Raw genomic sequence first — 20,478 nt, forward strand, 5'->3', positions numbered from 1 at the left:
CATTTTTAAAATAACATATGCAATAGGTTTGTTTCACATATGGAATATATGAAATGTTGAAATTTAAACATGTTTGATAATCTATCCAAGATTGATCTTGTTCTAAAGGTCTCGGCGTCAGGAGTTCATATATATACATATACATATACATATATATATATATATATATATATATTAGAAACAAAATTCTAGTTTAAAAAATACTCTCTCCGTCCCAAAATAAGTGACTCGAGTTTGTACTAACTTTGTACTAAAGTTAATACAAAGTTGAGTCACTTATTTTGGGACGGAGGGAGTATGAATGAAAGCTTTGACAAGGTAAAATTGGATTTAGGCCTCTTTTGGTTTGTAGGAATCTCATAGGATTTCTATAGGATAGGATTTACATAGGAAAATTTCCTTTGAAGTTCTTTGGTTTGTAGGAATGGATTCGTATTCTTATGTAGGATAGGAATCAATCCTTCATATTTTTGAAGGAAAAAAAAACATTAGGTAAGATTCAATGGAAAAATTCTTATCATATGCATCAAATGCATCAAATGACATCAAATGACATCTTTGGTTTTCCTATTCCTGTAACATTTTTATCCTATGAACCAAAGGAGGCCTTACTGTGTAGGAGAGTGGAACTGATATTTCCTGTAAAGAACAGTGACAGAGGGAGAAAGATGCATGGAGGTGCTCGTGGTAGGACCAGATGATGATTTAAATCATTTGACTATATTAAAATACAAACAACTGAGAAATCAATACAAAGACTATACATGCAGGTGGGCCATAGGTTAGCACAAATCTCAGAACTAGAATGCGGTGCTAGATCTACCGGTATCATGCGTTGACGCGCAAAATGACTTTGCGCTATTACTTTCTGCTTCAAGACAATGTTGCCATAGCTATACAAAACGTGGCACACAACGAAGGGCCAATGTAACGAACCAATGAAGGTGCCACACGAGTGACTCCCATAACCACTCAAAGTTCTGCTCATCCCTCGCCCTCTCCGTCGGGATAACAGTGGCCACCGGCGCCCACCTACCCCTCGCTGGCGCCACCGCACCCGCACTAGAACATCTCCCACGCAGCGGAGAAGGTATCGCAGGTGTGTATTTACGTGGGTCTCAACCCAGGTATGGTCGCTGCAGATAAGATACTATACCCTTGGAATTGAAGCAACCTTTTCATTTTTTTTAATTTTTTTGGGATAATTGGAGCATCTTTCCTACCTTTACGTCATTCCTTCCTTCCAATGAGAGGATAGGATTCTTGCCTGCAATTGGAGCAGTTTTCCTACTTTTCCTTATTCGACACCCCTTTATGCGTGAGGCCTCCCCTGTCGCGAGCAGCGTGATAGTTCTATCACAGCGGCTTCCTCAAGCAGAGAAGTCAAGGAGTACCAAATATCAAGCCTGAGAGGGGAAGATAGACAGAAAAACAGAGCAACGGGCGTGCAAGCCATGAACACTAGCGTTGGATCGCCCGCGGATACGAGGTAACTCAGAAACTGCTTGATTTTCACTTATCAATATCACGGAGCATCGAACCTTACACCAGAGTATCCTGTTTTCTTCCTGCTTGGTCTACTCTAGACTAGATGATGTGTGTGTGTGTGCGCGCAATTTGTTAGGCTAATTGTTATTCGCTAAAACCATGCAGTAAGAATTAGTAGCATGTTCGTCACTTGGAGGCACGTGAGATGTGTCGGTGGCATGCGCCATAGTTGGCTTCTTCGGTGTGGAATGAGGTGTAAAGATACACGTGACCTGAAACATTAATCTGCCACAGATCCAGACTTGGCATCGGAGCACAAAGCGTATACTTCTTTTTTAACCGTAAACACGCACCTCCGATGTTTGTGGAACTGACAATATGTTAGGAAATTAAGCAAATTTTGATTATGTTTAATTCGGATTAGCATCATCAGAAGGATACTGTTGTGGCAAATCGCATAGTGACACACTAGAACTTTTAGCGGATACTCATATGGACCAAAGTCACGTGTCAAGACAGAGAAGATCAGAGCATATATACGAGTTCATCAAAAACTCCGTGCAGCAACTTCGTCGGCCATGGTGTTGAAGATGAGGTGATCATCACACACAAAGTAGTGGAAGCAGACGATCGGTTATCAAGGATGTAGTCAAATTTGAGCGATCAGCTGCATCAGGACGTCCCCAAAAACCTTACTCAGTGCGGGCTCTTAATGAACGAGGATCCGGAGGTCTTCTTTCCCGAACAGCTATGCATGCAGTCGCCGTAGAAGCAACGCAACACAAGGAACTTGGCTGGTGTGTGTGTGTGTGTGTGTGTGTGTGTGTGTTCTGTCTAATGTTGTGTTTGTAAGAAATCTCTAGAAGTAGAATCTATCCACAAAGAGCTCAAGTATTCACATACACACCTAGAGCCACCTTAATAGTGCACTGCCCAGCAAAACTTTTGTTCTTCCAACATGGCGCATAACATTAGGCTGAACCTGAACTCAATTCATGAAACATGACGCGCATGCTTGGGTGGTGTGGCGTGAAGTGGGTGACTGAGCGCAGACGTTAACGTTATTGCTCTAACAGCTCACCTTCTATATTGTGTAACTCTTTCTCAACCAGCATCATGAGACTAAACTTACACACTTGCAAATATCTCCTTTTAATTGACGATAACCCCCACCCCCCCCCCCTCCTAAAAATACAGTTTCAAAGCATATAAAAGTCAGGCAGGGGCGACGACGGCGACGCGTCTTCGGTTCGCTTCTGTGGTAGTAGTCGTTGCTAGGTAGTATATGAACCGGGATGTAATTTTTATTATATCTGGTGTTCATTTTATAAATTTCCCAAAAAAAGTATAAATTTTGAATTGCAAATCGGTGCATTCAGGCATTTTTTTAACTTAGCTGATTTAATAACAAATGCAAAATGTGAATTACTAAACCGGATTTGACATTTATGTTCTCTGCAGAACTACAAAACTAAGGAATACAATATGAAAAGGGAAAAGCATTAAGAATTAATAATCTTTTCTCAATCAAGCATCAAACAGTGGCAACTAGCAAGAGAAATTTCCCGCAAAAGAAAACTAGCAAGAAAAATTGGGATTTGGAAACAGTGGCTACCAAGAAAAATCTCTTCAGCAACTAGCCTAACACGGGCTACGCACGCTACGTCAAAACATCTTCGGTCATAAAAGACTCTCGTACGCTACGTACCAGCAGCACAGGCCCTTCTGCCTTTCTTGTTTTCGTTCACTTTTTGGTTATTGGGCTGGCTAATTGCCCAGCAACAGGGGTATGAAGTGGGCTGCGCCCCAGGCCAGCTTTTTTCTCTCTAGATATATAGGCTGGGAAATTTGTCACGCCCCAGGCCACTGCCTGGGGCCCAGATCCGCCCATGCCCCCCCCCCCCCCCCGAGACAGCTTGCAACTTTGAACGTGTTATTTTTGCTATGTTAGTGTTTTTCATGGTTGCTAAAAACATACTTTTGATTTCCTGGTAGTTCATTGTTTTGGCATAAGTGTGCGGTGTCATTCCAGATATTTAAAGGGAATGAGGTATAAGATATAGTGGAACGAGGCCCATAAAATCTAACGGTCCCTCCATCAAATCTCATAGGCACATTGGATTGCATTTTGTTTCAATTGTATTATTTAATATGTCCGCAGTTTAGTGAAGATCGATTAAGGTTGACCTCCAGCAAGAGAAGCGGCCACCATTATCCACAACTGAACAACGAACAATGCCTTGAATTGTCAGTCTTGAGCTGACAAATTTCACTGAATGTCGTTACCAGTACATGAGTGCCAAGGCTGCCCCGCTGGTGGAACACATATGTCAAACTTCCCACCTTTCATGAGCTTACTAGATATTACCAGATCTTATAGACTTTGACCGGAAATTTAACTAATATAGGCGTGTAGAACACCGTCTTTACTTCCACAAGCAAAAATAAGACATTAAGAATAATTAGTATGACATATAGTATCAGTGAGAGAAGTGCACATTTGCTGAAGTGAGTTTATTAAATGTTCTCTCTAACAGCAGAGGTTTATTTTACCAAGTACTAATTCATTAGGTTTCCAGTCACATGTGTTGGGTTTTCCCTTCCACAAGTGTTGTCTGTCTCAAATCCATCTCCTTTGATGCATTATTTATCATATTCCTTAATAGACCTTTTGTAAAAGGATTTGCTAGATTTTTAGCTGTTGAAACATAATTTAACGCCATTACTCAGAGTTTTTCAATTTCTTGACATATTTTAATATTCTCTTTACGTGTCATGAACTCATCGTATTATCATTTGGACTACTCACTTTAGCAAATATAGTTTGATTTTTCATAGTTCGTGAGGATAGATGGTATGGGTTTTCCAAGCCCAGGCAAGTCCACTAGGAATTCACGAAGCCATTTTACTTCAAAAGTATTCGTATCTAATGTTGTGACGTCTTCTTCCATTATTCAGCTCGTTAGCTTGCAAGACTTCCATGATATAGCACCACAACCAAGAGTGAATATATATACACTTGTTGTCTTTATACCATCAACACCACATATCCAACTTGAGTCACTATACCCTTCAAGTACTCTTGGATACCCTGTGTAGTGGATGCCATAGCTCATGGTGCCTTTTACATAACGCATTACTCTCTCGGCAGCATGCTAATGATCATTCCCGGACTATAAAGAAAACGGTTTAGTTTGCTCATAGAAAACGAGATGTCAGGCCTCGTGACTCTTGCTGAATTGTTCGGCGAACCAATTATTTGAGAAAATCTCAATTGATTTCTAGTGGTTTTGACTCTTTCGAAGCAACATACAAAGATTATAAGCTGTTGCAAAAGTTTTGAATGGGAATACCCAAATCTGCTCAACACCTTTTCCACATAATGTGATTACACAAGGGTAATCACATTGTTTTCAATTCTCAACAACTTGTTGTTCAACATAACATTAGCTTCTCCACTATCTTTCATCTCAAGACATTGAGATAAGAAAGTTTTGATCTCTTCAATGACTTAGAGCGTGACCCCAATAATTAATATGTTATCAACACACAAGCATAAGATCACTCCCTCGCCCCACCATAGCATTAGTAGACAGATTTGTCGAAAACAAAACCTATGAAGTCAAGGTTTCGTCAAACTTCTTATGCAATTGCGTTGGTTCTTGTTTTGGAACAAACAAAAAATTTAACAACTTACAAGACCTCCTTTCCTGACCCGGCACTACAAATTCATCTGGTTGTTCCATATAAATTTTCTCGTCCAACTCCCCAACTAGGAAAGTTCTCTTAATGTCCATTTGGTGAATGAGAATGTCATGTGAGGTAGCCATGGATAATGGTATTTGAATTGTGGCTAGTCTAGCCACAAGTGAGTAAGTATCAAAGAAACCCTCACCTTGGTATGGGTATAAACCTTGAAAACAAGCCTTGCCTTGTGCTTTTTAATTAGTAGTACCATCAGATCTGTAATTTATTTGAATACACATTTACGTCTACTCTAAAGTGCAAGGCCAATTGGTGATCTGTCAAGTTCCATTAGCTAAGATAGCACCAATCTCTCTCTAAAGTGCTTCCGTCGAGTAGTCTACTCTCAAAGATGCTTCACCTTTTGAACTGGTAGTGGGATACATCATTAAGAAAATACTTTGAAGTTGTTTGTCTTTTTCTCCTTGGAGGAGCTTGATTGTTATCCTCATCAGAACATTCATCGCTGGAATGTTCAGAATCTTTCATTGGATTGAATGATTTAGGATCAGATTGTTGACTTGACATGCTAGGCATATCTCTTGTAGGAAAAATATCCTCTAATAAAGTTGCATCTTTAGACTCAAAGATGCTACCAAATTTCAGGTAAAGTACTCTACATTTCACCGCTAAAAATCTATAACCAATACTATGTGCAGTATATCCATTAATGACACAACAAATGGTTTTGGTGCAAGTTTGTTTTTTTTTAGACCCGCCACAATAACTTTTGCCAAGCAACCCTATGTACGCAAGTAGGAGCCTTAACCTTTTTTTACCATCGTTCAAACTAGTAGAGTGGCCCATGCAAATGCACATGCAATGTTATCAATCTTTATCATATATTTTAGTATTAGGCTATTAGAACAAAATCTAATTAATCATAAATTCATCTTAATTGTGTGAAAACTATAATATATGGGTCATTAATAAGTTTAATTTGAAAATAACAATATTTTATATAGTTTTTTGGATGGTTTTAGGAAGATAGCCTATAATTTCCCTTAACTTTTGGAAGTAAAGAACCAATTAGGATAAAGATTTATATTGATCACCAATGAGTAGTTGAACCAATATATTCCACCTTTCATTCATCACCCACTATCCATTTTTATTTCCTATCCCATCTTCATATTGTTGAATCTCTTTCATCACTTGAGCTCTGCTTCTTTAATGCCTCCATGTTACTGCACAACTGGAGAGAAACAATTGACTTAGTATATAATAAAAATACAACATTTATTACATTTTGCAGTAGGAATTGGCGGATATGCATCTTATCACCATGGAAAACTAAGAGCGTTAGTGTCTTCATTTGAAAATTATGTTAAGAATACTAATTGTATCTCATACATAGATGATTCGTTAGGCATGGGCAAGGTCTCCAGTATCCAAATTTGACCTTTTTTTGCACATGTATTAGTGAAATAAAAACATGCGGTATGGTTTTATCTGGCAAACTTATTGCTAACATTTCCACCTCATGAACCTAAATATTACTCCCTTTGAAAATTGAGGACATTTTTAATACTTAAAATATGTATTATTTCATATTCATTAGAAATGAAAAGTGTTATTCCCTATGTATCCATACTAAATGTCAAAATTTTCGCTACAATGCATGTGTGCGTGTCCTAGAATATATAATTGTGGGTAATTTGCTTAGTTTTGTCTGTCAGTGTCTCCAAGACAAATTTGCCAAAGTTTCTTGATCATAGAGAGTTGTTTTATACAATGGCGAAAAGAGTTTCCCCCGTTTTCTAATATAAAACAACCAACACCAATCACAGAACAAGTGCTTTGGCAGAGAACACATCAAGCCCAAAAGAAAAGAGAAAAAGAAAAAGAAACTAATGCCCAAAACGACAGCTCAACGAAGCGTGGATGACCTGCCGCCGATGCGCCCATCAGAATCGTCCACCACACTCCTAGACTCCAAACCGCCGCGTAATAAGCAGCACCGCCAAGAAGGAATGGGACGACGACGCTGCTGCCCGGACAAGTCCTAGGGTTTCCCCCGGCACACGAAGGGGAGTGGGGGATGGGTACCTCCGACACCCTTCAGGAGCCGGATGAACCGGCAGGGATTTCTCCCGCACCCAAAACGCCACTACCCAACCGATCCGAAGCCTTCCAAACAACTTGACACCCACCAACATGCGCCACCACGATCTTGATGCCACCCACATCTTCTCATTGAGTTCACCATCACGAGGCCTAGAGGACGGAGAGAGGGAGCGTCAGGAAGCGGGGGCGACATCACCGAAGCCGCACGGGAGGGAACCACCAACACCGCCAACGCGCCAGAGGCCAGTGCCTCCAGCACCGTCATGAGAGCCGCCCGGGCACGGCAGCAGAGGCATGCCAGGCCTCCCGCGGGCTCGGTCGGGCCCTGAACGGGCCCACAAAGCCTCCACCGCCATGCTGCAGCACATCGGCGCTAGCGCCGCCGCCACCCACCAGCTCGACGCGGCACCTCCGCCTCCAGGGAGCCACGCCACCGACACTTCCTGCCGTCTGCCCGCCCAGACCCAGATGAGGCCCAAAGGGGCTTGAATCTGGGCCGAGCGGGCGCCGCCAGCTCACACTGTCGCGCTGCAGAGCCCCCGTGCCCACGGCCAGTCACCCCACCGCCTCATCGAACCGCCGCTGCCTGGGAGCACCCCTCGGATCCGTGCAGCCCCATGCTGGAGCATCCTTTTGGGGGAAAGGCCGGGGGACGCCATCGGCGCTGCCCGGGCCTGACCCAGCGACGGCTACTGGAGAGAGGGATTGGGGGAGGGGTCAGGTGTGCGGCCAGTCACCCGTGGGGGGTGACGAGATCGCGAGAGGCTGAGGGGGTTTATTCTATCAGTTTTTTATTCAATAGAGACGGATTGGCATAATGTTATTCCTTGGTAAAGTTGTGGCATTTATGTCAAATTTTAATTAATTGTAATATTTTGCCAAAAATAAGTCTCTTGTAAGCATGCCCTTAATTAGTTGCATATATTCGTTTTGGATTGACTGGTTCAGATTTTATGCTTTTGAATGAAGCATCTGTGAATTTAATGTTGATTGCCAAAAAATGATACAACTTTGTTTCGATAAAAAATAAAACATATATTTAGTTCATTTGACGGCTCATGTTAAAAAAGTACGCCGATAGGGGAGAACTATCTTATGCTTTCCACTTATATGATTATAGAAAGGTCCGGATTACCAAAGATATGGCAAGGCAAAGGATAATTTGAAAAATTCACTGCCTATAGTTGCAATGAATATTTTTATTGTAATTCTACAATATTCCAGATTGTCACATAGTCGATAAATAATGCGGCTAGATAACAAACGAAGGAAGATATCTTTACTACAATTATAGCACTTGATTATCGTTCTTTGTACACATAAACTCTAGGGTGAATCTAGTAATTAGAAAATCATATACACATAGATTTTGGTGACATGTAGTTACTACTATGTCGACTTTAATGTAAGGATTGGATGCAAATTTATTGATGTCTTCCTTTAACTTTTCTCATATTTATCACATTTTCTCATTGTATCCTTAATTTAGAATGAATACTCACAAACTAACCCCTATGTGTTGGATTATAAGGTGTCACATACAAAAATCAAGAATCGTGTGTCGTACTTACAATGGGAATTATTCCTTCCTTTGGCATCTAGACTAATAATTTATGATCTATGTGACACTCTAGAATATTGGAGAATTAGAGTCAGCGTAATTCACTACAAACCATATATGGAATATTTTGTAAATTAACCTCCCCCACCATTTCTTCGATAAACCAACAGTGTCTGACATGGCGTTAAGCAAGTGAGATAGAGTTTCATTTTTCCTTCCAACAATCCAATTGTATTTAAAGGAATTAAGAGATGCCCTCTCATGGATTATGCCATGTTCAATGCAAAAAAAATTAAATTCCTTAGAAAAGTACTATCCACCATAATTAGACCGAATCATTTTGATTTTTCTTTCAAGCTGATTCCCAACTTTTAGAATTTATTGATTTTGAAGTAGTCTAGAGCCTCATTTTTCATTTTCAAAAGACATAACAATATCTAGTGGAATCACTAGTGAAAGTCATGAAGTATTTCTTTCACCTTTTGTCAACACATCATTCATCTCACACATATCTAAATGTACCAACTCTAATGGTGCCCTTGTGAGGCTTTTGAGGTTGCTTAAATTGCACACATGCTTGGCAATTAGATCCTTTGGCTAAGGTGAATTTTGGAACTAAACTCATACTAACTAGCCATGTGATATAAGTATATAACCAAAATTTATGTGACAAAATTATGAATGCGAAACATTAATCTAATCGGCGCTAGTGCATACATGGTTCACAACTTTATTACAAAGGTCCTCTAAAGAGTGATGAAACAAACCTCCACATTCACAGCCCTTTCCAACAAAAGGATCCATACATAGACAATGTCTCAGGGTGCCTGATAAGAGGTAAACAAGGATTGTTTTTAACATACACATGACTATTAGCACTAGTGTCAACCCACCAATCGGTAGATTGACATACTGAAAAAATATTTGGTAAATTACCATATCTAGATGTTATCCTTTCGGTATTGCCAATGATCATCTTGATAGATTTTGAACCTTATCCAACATCATTTTCTGGCCATGGCGGTCCGTACATTGAGGAGCTTAATGACACGTCTCACCGCAAACCTAGCTATGATCTTTCTCCTTGTTCTTGTTGTGCCCCTTTTGGGCCTTCTTCCTCTTGAAGTTGTCAGTGTTGGAGATTTTGTTCTTTCCCGTGAAATTGTGGGCATTTTTTTGCATCCCATTAGCAGTGGAACGTCCATATACTCCTTTAGATTGGGTGACCTTTGCCCTTGCCTTCTCTTCAACATCCAAAGATCCAATGAGACTTCAATATAGGCCTCTTGCATCTGGTGTTTCCAAGAGTGGAAAAGTTCCTCCATGTAGGAGGAAACATAGAAACAATGCTCCCGACAACAAAATTGTTGAATAACATACATTTAGGGAGCTCGAATTCTTTTTTACATCCACTACAGCTCAAGGGCTTGTCCAACCAAGGACTTGTTCTTAACCATTATGTAGTCATTAAACTCCTCTATAGTATTATAGTTCACCACCAAGATCGGTGATGCCGAAACTCGATTCAAGTGCATCCCACGTTTATTTGGCATCCTTCATATGAAATATGCATCAACCAACCTGTTACCCAGCACACTTATGACGACACCAACAAAGGTTACAGTGGCCTTCGAGAATGTATTGTCTTTATTCAAGAGTAAGCAGTCCCCTCGTAGTGCCAGCCGAAACCCAGCACACGTTGATAGCGGTGAGACACATGATGGTTTTGGTCTACCACCTTTTGAAATGAGCACGTGCAAACATGCTCGGTTTCATAGCAGCAGCAAAATCAGCCAACAAAAATTACCTAAAACACATAATGTTTTTGAATTGTTAGGAAATTAAGCAATTTTTGGTTAAGCTTAATCAAGATTCACAACAAGGTTATTGACATAGAAAATTGAATACGGCAGACTAGGAACATCTAGCTGATACTCGTATGGTCAAGAGAGAGAAGATTAGAGCATATGGGTTCACCGAAAACTCTGGTGGAGCAACTTCATCGCCTATGGTGTTGAAGTTAATTGATCATCCGCCACAGAGAAAGTGGTGACAGCAGATGATCACCCCTCGCCCATTGCAGGTTCTCAAGAGAAACAGTTTCAGAGGCCTCCTCTCGCGTGCAGAAGCAGTGCAACACAAGGAACTTGACTGGTGTTTGTGTTCTGTCTACTGTTGTGTCTGCTTTTGTAGCCCCTCTCCTATGTATATATTTACTCCACATAGACAAGATGGGTGGAGAATGAAGAGATGAAGATGACACACGATGGAAGAAATCTCTCCAGGCAAAACTTGCCTTAGTAGTGTGCTGTCAAGCAAAAAAATAGTTATACCAATAAGACGCATAACAATAGCCGAAACCTGATCCGGAGTTGATTCATGACACATGCCCGTTGCGTAGTGGGTGTGGAGTGAATTGGCGCACGTCATTTATCTCTTTACTCATGTTAATAAAAAGTAGTAGAACAATTCATATTATATATTGATGATGCCACTCGTGCTCAACTAACAAGATGGTACTGAACTTACCCACCTACCATGCAAGTTAAATGCGCATTTGAGATTTGAGAGTTATAACTAGGCAGAGACCCATAAAATCTATCACGGTAGTACATCATAAAAGGTATACGCCACATGATTCAACAAATTATCATTTGGATCCTACAGTAAGCTTGTCTGTTGTATATATCTCAATGGATAGTTATCCTTGATGCTTTCGAATCAGAAACTTAGTTAATCGAGGGTAGCTTGGATGGTTTGGTTGAACCAGGTCACCATGGTTCAAGTCTTAGTGGCTTAAAGTTCGCACCAGTGCTTGCATTTTTTGGATTTATTTCAGCCTTCCCAGTGTTGTTCATTCTGTGGGAAAAGACATTTATGTTGATTATAAGGTGACGGGTGACTTTGTCAATCACAAAATTTGTCGGCTTGTTTCTTTAGGTGCTCATAAGGATAGGCTATGTGTGCATTCCCTAACATCTGGTTTGGTTGGGGATAATTAGGGGGAATGGGAATTGAAGGGGTACGAGACTTTAAATCTATTGTTTGGTTGGAGGAATTGGGAATTTATAAGGGAATAGTTATGGGACTTGAGACTCCAACTCTCACCGTTTATTAACAGGGGAGGAGGTGGTAGTTGGGAGGCAATTGTTTTAGTGAGTTAATCTAACCGTTCATCATAACTTGTTTTAACTTCCTTTGTCTAGTCCCTCGTCAATTCCCACGAACCAAACAAGGAATTAAAGTTTGTCCTTAATTCTCACACATAATTCCTATCGTGCATCAAACAGAAGATTGGGAATAAAACGACTCATCCCATGTCTAATCTCAATACAAATCCTTATTCTAAACTCCCATCCCCCTTCCTAAATATTGCCAAACACACTGTAAGAGTGATTGTGCATACATGTATAAGAGTCTTGAGTTAATATATGAAACTCTAGGCATGTCGGCGGTCTCTAAAATCATTTTGGAGATAAAACTATAAGATACCCCGTGCATGATATTTGAGTATTTTGACATTATATTTGGATGAATAATATGAGAACTAAAACTAAGAACATATAAGATTTCTTGTATTTAATTATTGATGAGGCGGATCTTTTTTCATGCATGTTTGCATATTGAGTTTGGTCTTTTGCATGCATATTTACATGATAAGGTGACATGCATGAATGTTAAAATAAATAAATTAATATGGACTAGGGGCCGCCCGGGGGTGCGAAAGGCGGGTCCTTTTCGCTCGTATCTTTGGTTGGGGCAACGAGGGGGCTCAGGTGAGATGGTGTCAAGGTCTTGGATGCCGGGGTGGCGGCCCTGGTGGTGGTTCCACGGTGCTCATGGGCAGAGCCCGTGGCTCGGTGCTACCCAGTTGCCACGGCCGTGTGGGCGTGGTGGCTGGTGTGTGGCATGCAGTTGTGGTGAGTGTGGCCGGGTGAAAACCTGATCTATCTTCGGACGGACTGGCGGCGATGAATTTCGTTCCCTTCTTGAAAGTGTCATCGCGGCTCTCATTGCCTGTCGTGTTGCTCTAGGGGGAACCCTGATTCTCAGATCGGGGGATGATGGCGCTCCGGTGTCGTATCATTCCTGAAGGCGCCGCCTTGGAGCCCACAGTTCATCATATGTGGCTTCACTTAGTATGTAGAGTAGAACTAGGGGCCCTTAGTATGTAGAGTATGACATCCGTGAAGAGTTATCAACCAAGATTAGAGTTTTAAATAACCAGTTATAGCTCTGCTATAGCGGTTTGAGAAGGGTGCTGTCAAATGGTGTTCATGTAATTGTTGTCCGGTGAAGTTATTAAATAGCCGGTTATAGCCTCGCTTTAGCTGATTTGGAGAACCCGACACTATTTGGCATAGTCTGCTATTTAAAACTATGATGGTGATATCAATGGTTTTGAAGTGCTCCTGTTATAAATGGTAATCGGGAGTACTCTAACTGAATGGGCAAACTGTAAAAAAATCATAAATACTTGATAGAGCCTTTCCAAATAATATCTATGAGGTATAGATCTCACAATGCAACCGGATCAACCATGTAGCCTCACCGATGGTATTAGATAACGATAGTAGCCAGTGATAAAAATTCATGTAAAAAAACATGTTGTGCTATCTTACGTGTTTTCTAGTTCGTATATAGTCCCTATTGAAATACCTAAAAAGACTTAATTATATTTAAAACGGAGAGAGTATTTTTTTCCAAACCTACGTGCAATCTGCAGAGAATGCCGAAGACCAAGCAGATAAGCATTGTAAATTTGTATACCTTTTTTTTAAGCTGTAAATTTGTATACCTGGTTGTCACAAAACCCTAGTTTGCTTCGCGGTCGATCACGAATGTCGCTGTTGCTGCTTATGCCACGCATAGAAAGCGGAGCTAGATCGTAGGCTTGGCCTTGCCGCTGCTACCGTTGTCACACGTTCAGAGAGGATTTCGAGGTAGCGGCGACCAGACCGATCACCGATCAGCCAAGGCGCTGCCATGATAGAGGAGCAAAGAAAGATGAAAAGAAGCCTGATCTGATGCATCATGCGTCGCACCTACATTTTCTGAGGGAATGCGTTGCACCTGCCTGGCTGCCTAGAGTCCTATCAAACCAAAAGATCGCTAAATTTTCAGAAACAGAATCATCATTTTTTTCGGAAACAGAATCATCGCTAGTTACTCGGCTTCTTCGTTACGATGATAGTTGCTCGTATTACCACTTGGGCCAATCCCAACAGCATCATCTTTTTTCTAGCGCGCGTGCAGGTTAAGCTTCTACATAGCAGTCCGTATCGGGGGCCCCTTCGTAGTCGGGGGCCCGGGGCGGCCGCCCCTCTCGCCCCCCCTCAGGGCCGGCCCTGGCTAGACGGCTAGGTATATAACTAAGAGAGAGGATGTAGGACCCCCTATGTAAAATTAATGTATATAACTAAGCATAATTTAGACGGCTAGGTATATAGCTCTTTGAGCTGTATGGTGTGCCCGTTAACTATAAGGGATCAAGAACACCAGTGATGTCAAAAATAGGGCCGCACCCTAACGTTCTCAACTTATAAGTTTTTCTTTACTAGTGTATGGTGTTTTTTCTTGAAAAGGAGGATATCCCCGGCCATTGCATCAACACGATATATACAATCATATATTATTAGTAATGCAAAATCCAGCAACCGAACAACATTGCCATAGAAATAAAGCAAAAAAAATATATGAGGCCGCATGCCTCGCGATAGTGATTCCACCAGATAGCCACTAACCCTTTGTTACAAGACACCTTCAAATGAAAAATACACGACTACTCGGTCACGCTTTCAAGAAGGAATCGTCGCACGTGCGTCGATAATGACGAGTCCACCACAAGGTTGAACTCTAGATTCTCATTCCCAAAGCCAAGTTTCAATCCACCACGTTCACCAAAGACATGACACAGGCACGCGTCGACATAACCCAATCAGAGATCTTGTTTTTCCACTGGAGTGCATAAACTCATCGTTCAAGCCGTTTGTACCATCCGCCCTTATCCGGCTACCGACTTCTCGATAGCCAGATATCTCTGAAGAAGACAACGGAAGACAAAGACGTCCCATACCACTTGCCTCCCACTACTAGTGTATGGTGTGCCCGTCAACTACAAGGCATCCGTACCAACTTTGCCAATCTTAAGATCTACAAGCTCAGACTTTCAAAGGTGTTCATAGGGATAAGGTATGCGTGCATCTAGGGATGCATGAGTGTACGTGTGTACATGCTTTGTATTGTGTTTCTTAAGAAATGTAATAAGGCAGGTGTCCTTCATTCTCTTCTAATCAATTATTGATCGGTGTATACATAAATTTATTTCATTCTCAGATACGTGCCAGATTGCAAATTAGTATTGAGTGTGGAATTGATTATCTTTTATCAGGAACAATACGTCGATCATCTCATTGCCCGGTGCCCAGCAGCTATGGAACCAGTGGGAGATCCAATGCCTGGTGCTGGCGAGCTTCTCCTTGCAAGTCTTCCTCCTCTTTTTCCCAGGAGTTCGAAAGCGCCGCAGGTCCAGCGTCCTCAGCTTGCTGCTGTGGGTTGCGTACCTGCTGGCAGACTACGTCGCAACCTTCACCCTCGGCCGCCTGGCGCTCCACCTCAATGACCCACGCCACCAGCTCCTGCTCTTCTGGACTCCCTTCCTGCTCCTCCACCTTGGCGGACAGGAGACGATCACGGCATTCTCCAAGGAGGACAGCTTGCTGTGGAAGCGTCACCTCCTGAGCCTCGGCTCGCAGGTCCTGCTGGCCGTCTACATCGTCACCAAGTCATGGCACGTCGTCAGCACCAAGCAGCTTATGGCACCCATGGTGCTGATGTTCATTGCCGGGACAATCAAATACGCGGAGAGGATATGGGCGCTCATGGTCGCAGGCATCTCCATCACGCCCGGGAGCAGCTCCATGTCGGACTATGTGCTCAACGTAGAGAGTAGTGTCCTTGATGATGCAGAGTCCTATTTCCAGAGGCTCCATGATCTTTTATCAAGTGAAAGCCAGGACAAGATAGATTACGAGGGCCTCGTGGAGGTGGCTGGGAAGGGGATGCGGATATGGTTGAATTTCTTGACGGACATGGCTCCTTTCTTGATGTGGAACAAAGGTGACACAATTGACCGCGCCATCAGGAAGTTGAGAGGCCTGAGGAAGCCAGAGCTCCGGCACCAGATCGCCTACAAGTTGGCCGAGATCCAGCTCTCACTAGTCTATGACTTCATGTACACCAAGTATGGGGTGCTCCAGTACCACCTCAACCTCGTCTACAGTGGGATTGAGCGGCTCGTCACGTTTGGTGCAACCTCCGCGGCGCTGGTGCTGTTCCTGAAGGCTGACCTGGATGGGCAATTCGCCTACGACGTGAGAGCCGATGTCAAGGTATCCTACGTGCTGTTAGCCGGTGCAGTCGCACTGGATTTGACCTCCATTTTCATGGTCATCTCGTCATACTGGCCGTACCTGCCAGGCCGAAGCCCCTTTGTGAAGATTGGATTCCCTGGTAAGAGGGCAATGTTCAATCTGACCAAGCTTGTCCATCCACTGGGGAAGGGGTTGTGGTCAGGGCAGATGGCGCAGTATAACCTGATTAGTGAGTGCATCAACGAGAAGCAAGCTAATCTGTTCGTATGGGTTTTGCGCAAGGTTGGCCTTGTGTCTGACGTCAAGCACATAAAAGTCTCTCCTGATCTCAAGGAGTTCCTCTTTGGGAAGCTGCTGGATATAGGGGCCACTAAACACGTGCACCATTACTGGAAATGGGACTGCAGCACGTTCCGCGGCCAATGGGCACGGTCGACACTGGAGGAGACAGCGGAAGGAAGGTCGATAGATCAGTCCATCCTCAACCTGGAGGGCGGAACTATCGCGAGTGCCGTCCTCATGTGGCATATGATCACCGAGATGTGCTTCTATAATACCACCGACGACCACTGCTCCTCCACCCTTCACAGGGACATGAGTAGGCAGTTGTCAAACTACGTCATGTACCTCGTCGGCAAGTGTGGCGTCAAGAACGGAAGCGATGGACGTTTCGAGTACGGTAAGCTCCGGCGCGACGTGAGCAAAGCTCTCGCTCACAAACGTTTCTCCGGGGGGCGCCTGGAGCAGAAGAAGGTCATCCTGTACGCCTACGAGGGGCGTGGGGTTTTCACCTCCCGTGCCAGTGCTGCCGCCAAGGAGCTGCTCAAGATCACAAGCTCAGCTGAAAGATGGGAGTTCATAGCTACCGTGTGGACTGAGATGCTTTGCTTCCTTGCACAGAACTGCGAGGCGGCATTCCACATCAAGAATCTGAGCACTGGTGGTGAGTTCGTCACGCACGTCAGGATCTTATCGATTATTCTGGGCATTCCTTTTCTCCGAGAGGCATGGCAAGCTCAAGGTAATTAATGAAACTTCCTAATTAAGGGCCTTTACAAATTATTGAAGATATTACTTTTCTTCTTGCGAAAACTTCTAGGCTTTATTATTTGGGGAATTTTGGTTTCTGTCACTTTATAAATGATGTTACTGTGGATTCTCTGGTAAAAAATCTTGTATGCTAGCACATACAAAATGGGTGTATCTAGGTCTCAGTCGATTGAGACTTAACCAAGTCTTAATCAAGTGATATACTCACGCTGTCCCGAAATAAGTGTATCAACTTTGTACTATATAAGAAGAAGAAAAACTGAAAATGTTTTTTTTGTATGAATCTTCATGCAAGATCAAAGGAATATAGCATGAACTGAAACATAAGGAAGTCTTAGTCGACTGAACCTTAGCAAAACTGATACAAAATATAGCAAACGTTATCGTTTCATTCTTTGCACACTGAATTGTACCTGAAATTTTACATGCAGGTCAGTTCGTGCCTAATCAAATTATTTAGATATTCCACAACAGTTCTAAATTTAGGCCTTTTCAGTATCAAAGCATTGGGGTAGTTTGACAGGGATGTAAACCGGGTCCCTAAGTTTGAGATGTACTGGAAATAAAGTGGTCAACCTTGATGACAACAGTACGGAAAATACGTCTAGATACATCCATTTCAGCAACAAGTAATATGAATCGGAGGGAGTACTATTCAAAAAGGTGTACTTTTAGGTGCCTAGCGTAATACAATTTTAAAGTAGCCTAAACTTATGCCTGCTTTCTATGCTGGTATGATAGCTCAATCCCTTTTTGGAACATATAAATTAAAAAAAATGCAACAATTGCGGTGTGAACGACGCAGATTGTTCCAAATGGCTAATTATTTATTTAGAAGTAATAAGTTCAATGCTTTCAGACTTCACAATATGATTGGACAGTTACAAATCAATTAGTGATATATCTATAGATCAAATTAAACTAGAGTTTCAATGAAGTGTTTCGTGAGTGAGATTGAATAAGATTCACATATTTCCATGGTTTAATGATGTGATCATTGGTTGGTATGAATTTTGAGCCCTTTTTTACAAGATATATTGAGTTTAAGAGTTCCGTTTTGGTTCACCTTTTTAACTGTATTTATGCATGCTTACATCTTAAATTATTTAGTTTTAAATTTTTGGTATTATCTTTGGAAATACTCACCCCTCCTAAATGTCATAAATCAGCTAGGGATGACACGGAGTATTCTGATTTCGTAATGTTTTAAATCAAATAACTTGGAGGATCCCAACTTCAACCCTTTGGAAGATGTTGATTATGTTGAGACCGATTTTGCTGACAAAGAAGAAGTACAATTCATGTGCTGGTTATGGAGCTTGTCGGACATTTTAACAAAAAAATGAATTCTTTATTCCTACCTATTCTGTTATGAAACTAAGATGATAGCCTTATGCTATGCGAAACTTGTATTTCATAAGCTACTGATGTGTAAACATGTGCATTTCATGACTGCGGATGATGTTGTAAGAGTAAGAGACCTTGTAATTTTTTTTGCTGTTAAAGTGTGTATGTGAACTTACTACCTAACTAGCATGCTGGCCTTCGCAATTGTCCGTACTGCGCCAAAACTGTTAAATATTTATGTTTATGCTATGAAACGAAATATCCTCTAATTTACCACCATTTCAACCACACAATGGTTTAGACATGGACGAATTTCTAAAGTTGTAACTTTAGCTACATTTTATATAGGATTATGTTGGCAAACTAATAAAAATAATTATGAATTTCACAAAAAAATAAGGGCGCAAATATCCAGCTGACGTTCACCCTGGTGGAGGCTTGCTGATTGGTTTCCTCTTGGAGGCTCGATCGACCGAACGATCTTGTTCGTTGGAAGAAAAATCCCATGCTGAAAACATTAGTAGAAAAAGGGTCAAATGTTCAGCTCATTAGTCCCGGTTTGTATTTGAGCCGGCACTAATGTGACCATTAGTGTCGGTTCCAACGGCTAGGCGGGCCGCTCTCATTAGTACCGGTTTGTGCCGAACTTTTAGCACCGGTTCGTGCCACGAGCCGGTACTAAAGAGAGTGGTGGCAGAATGTTGTCAGTCTGGGCCCCTTCAGCACCTTCAGTACGGGTTCGTGCCTCGAACCGATACTAAAGGTCGTCCTATATAAACCTTTCGTCCACCCGCGCTATGTTCTTCCCCCTTTCCCCCCTCCTCTCTGTTCTTCCCTTCTTCCTTGAGCTCATCACACATTTTTCCCAAACTTTGTAAAGATTTGAAGGCCCCCATTCATTCAAATGATCACAAAGGTTAGCAACTTTGTCCTTTCATCTCTCATTGCTGGATTACCTCTTGCAATGGTTTATATAGTGATTAATTTGTGGGTTTTAGTAATTTGGGAGGAATTATATGTGGTAGTATTTGATTTATATGCAATTTAAGTCAAAATAACACTTAGTTTGCATATATAGGTGTGGTTTACTTAGTGCCTTCTAAATCTCCGTCGTAACCACCGTCGGTCGCCCGCACCGTCCCGTCACCAGCACCACCTTGTGGTGAGCCTCTTGTTCTTATCTTTTTTATATAAAAAATTCATGTTTGTGTGATTTGGATATATAGTTACTCGTATAATTATCTTACCCGTATGTTGTTTGTTATACATAGTGCCATGGTTTTGATATCCCTCCCCGTCGGCCCTCGTCCGTGTTATGATTCAGATGTGGTATATTCTCTTTTAAAACTATTTGTTGCATTTCGTGTTTATGAGAAATTATGCCCATCAAGTTGACATAGATATTTTTATCTAGGAGGTATGTGAACCGGAAATTCCAACTGACCCTCACTACAAGAAATATGTCAACTAGTGACCTTCTGTCAGTGACCCTAGAAGAATTGGTCATAGATCTATGACCATTTGAGACCAATTGGTCAAAAGCTGTTTGGGGGGCTCCAAACTCTAAATTATAACGACCATTTTGGTAAAAAAACTCGTAATTTCCTTACACGAAATGGTCATAAAGCAGATAGCACTGGTCCGCTGTCTTATTTCTAGCCGATCATGACCAATATAGATGGTCATAACCTTGTAAATTGTGGTGGGTTGCTATAACTAGGCACCACCTCATCAGTTTTGCTTATGTGTCATGTCCATGTGGCAATTTTTGCCCTAGGTTGTGAAGCAACCTATATTTCTGTCATTCCCAAAAAAATGTCATAAATTCTGTGGGTCATATGTTTGTCA

The 20,478-nt window shown here is 41.9% G+C and overlaps 1 protein-coding gene across 4 annotated transcripts; it reads left to right on the forward strand.

Moving 5' to 3' along the window:
* Positions 1–908: 908 nt before the first annotated feature.
* Positions 909–18,836, forward strand: LOC125521758. Of its 4 annotated transcripts, none has more exons than XM_048686820.1 (4): positions 909–1,099; positions 1,259–1,489; positions 15,252–17,254; positions 18,453–18,836. In XM_048686820.1, the coding sequence occupies exons 2-4, from the start codon at positions 1,455–1,457 to the stop codon at positions 18,491–18,493; spliced, it is 2,079 nt and encodes a 692-aa protein (XP_048542777.1). In that variant the 5' UTR covers positions 909–1,099; positions 1,259–1,454; the 3' UTR covers positions 18,494–18,836. The 4 variants fall into 4 exon arrangements, with proteins under 4 accessions (XP_048542777.1, XP_048542776.1, XP_048542778.1 ...); XM_048686819.1 differs by having other exon boundaries at positions 923–1,127; XM_048686821.1 differs by having other exon boundaries at positions 923–1,099; positions 1,324–1,489.
* The last annotated feature ends 1,642 nt before the right edge of the window (positions 18,837–20,478 follow it).

This window comes from Triticum urartu, chromosome 7 (genome assembly GCF_003073215.2).
Source record: "Triticum urartu cultivar G1812 chromosome 7, Tu2.1, whole genome shotgun sequence".
Taxonomy (NCBI): domain Eukaryota; kingdom Viridiplantae; phylum Streptophyta; class Magnoliopsida; order Poales; family Poaceae; genus Triticum; species Triticum urartu.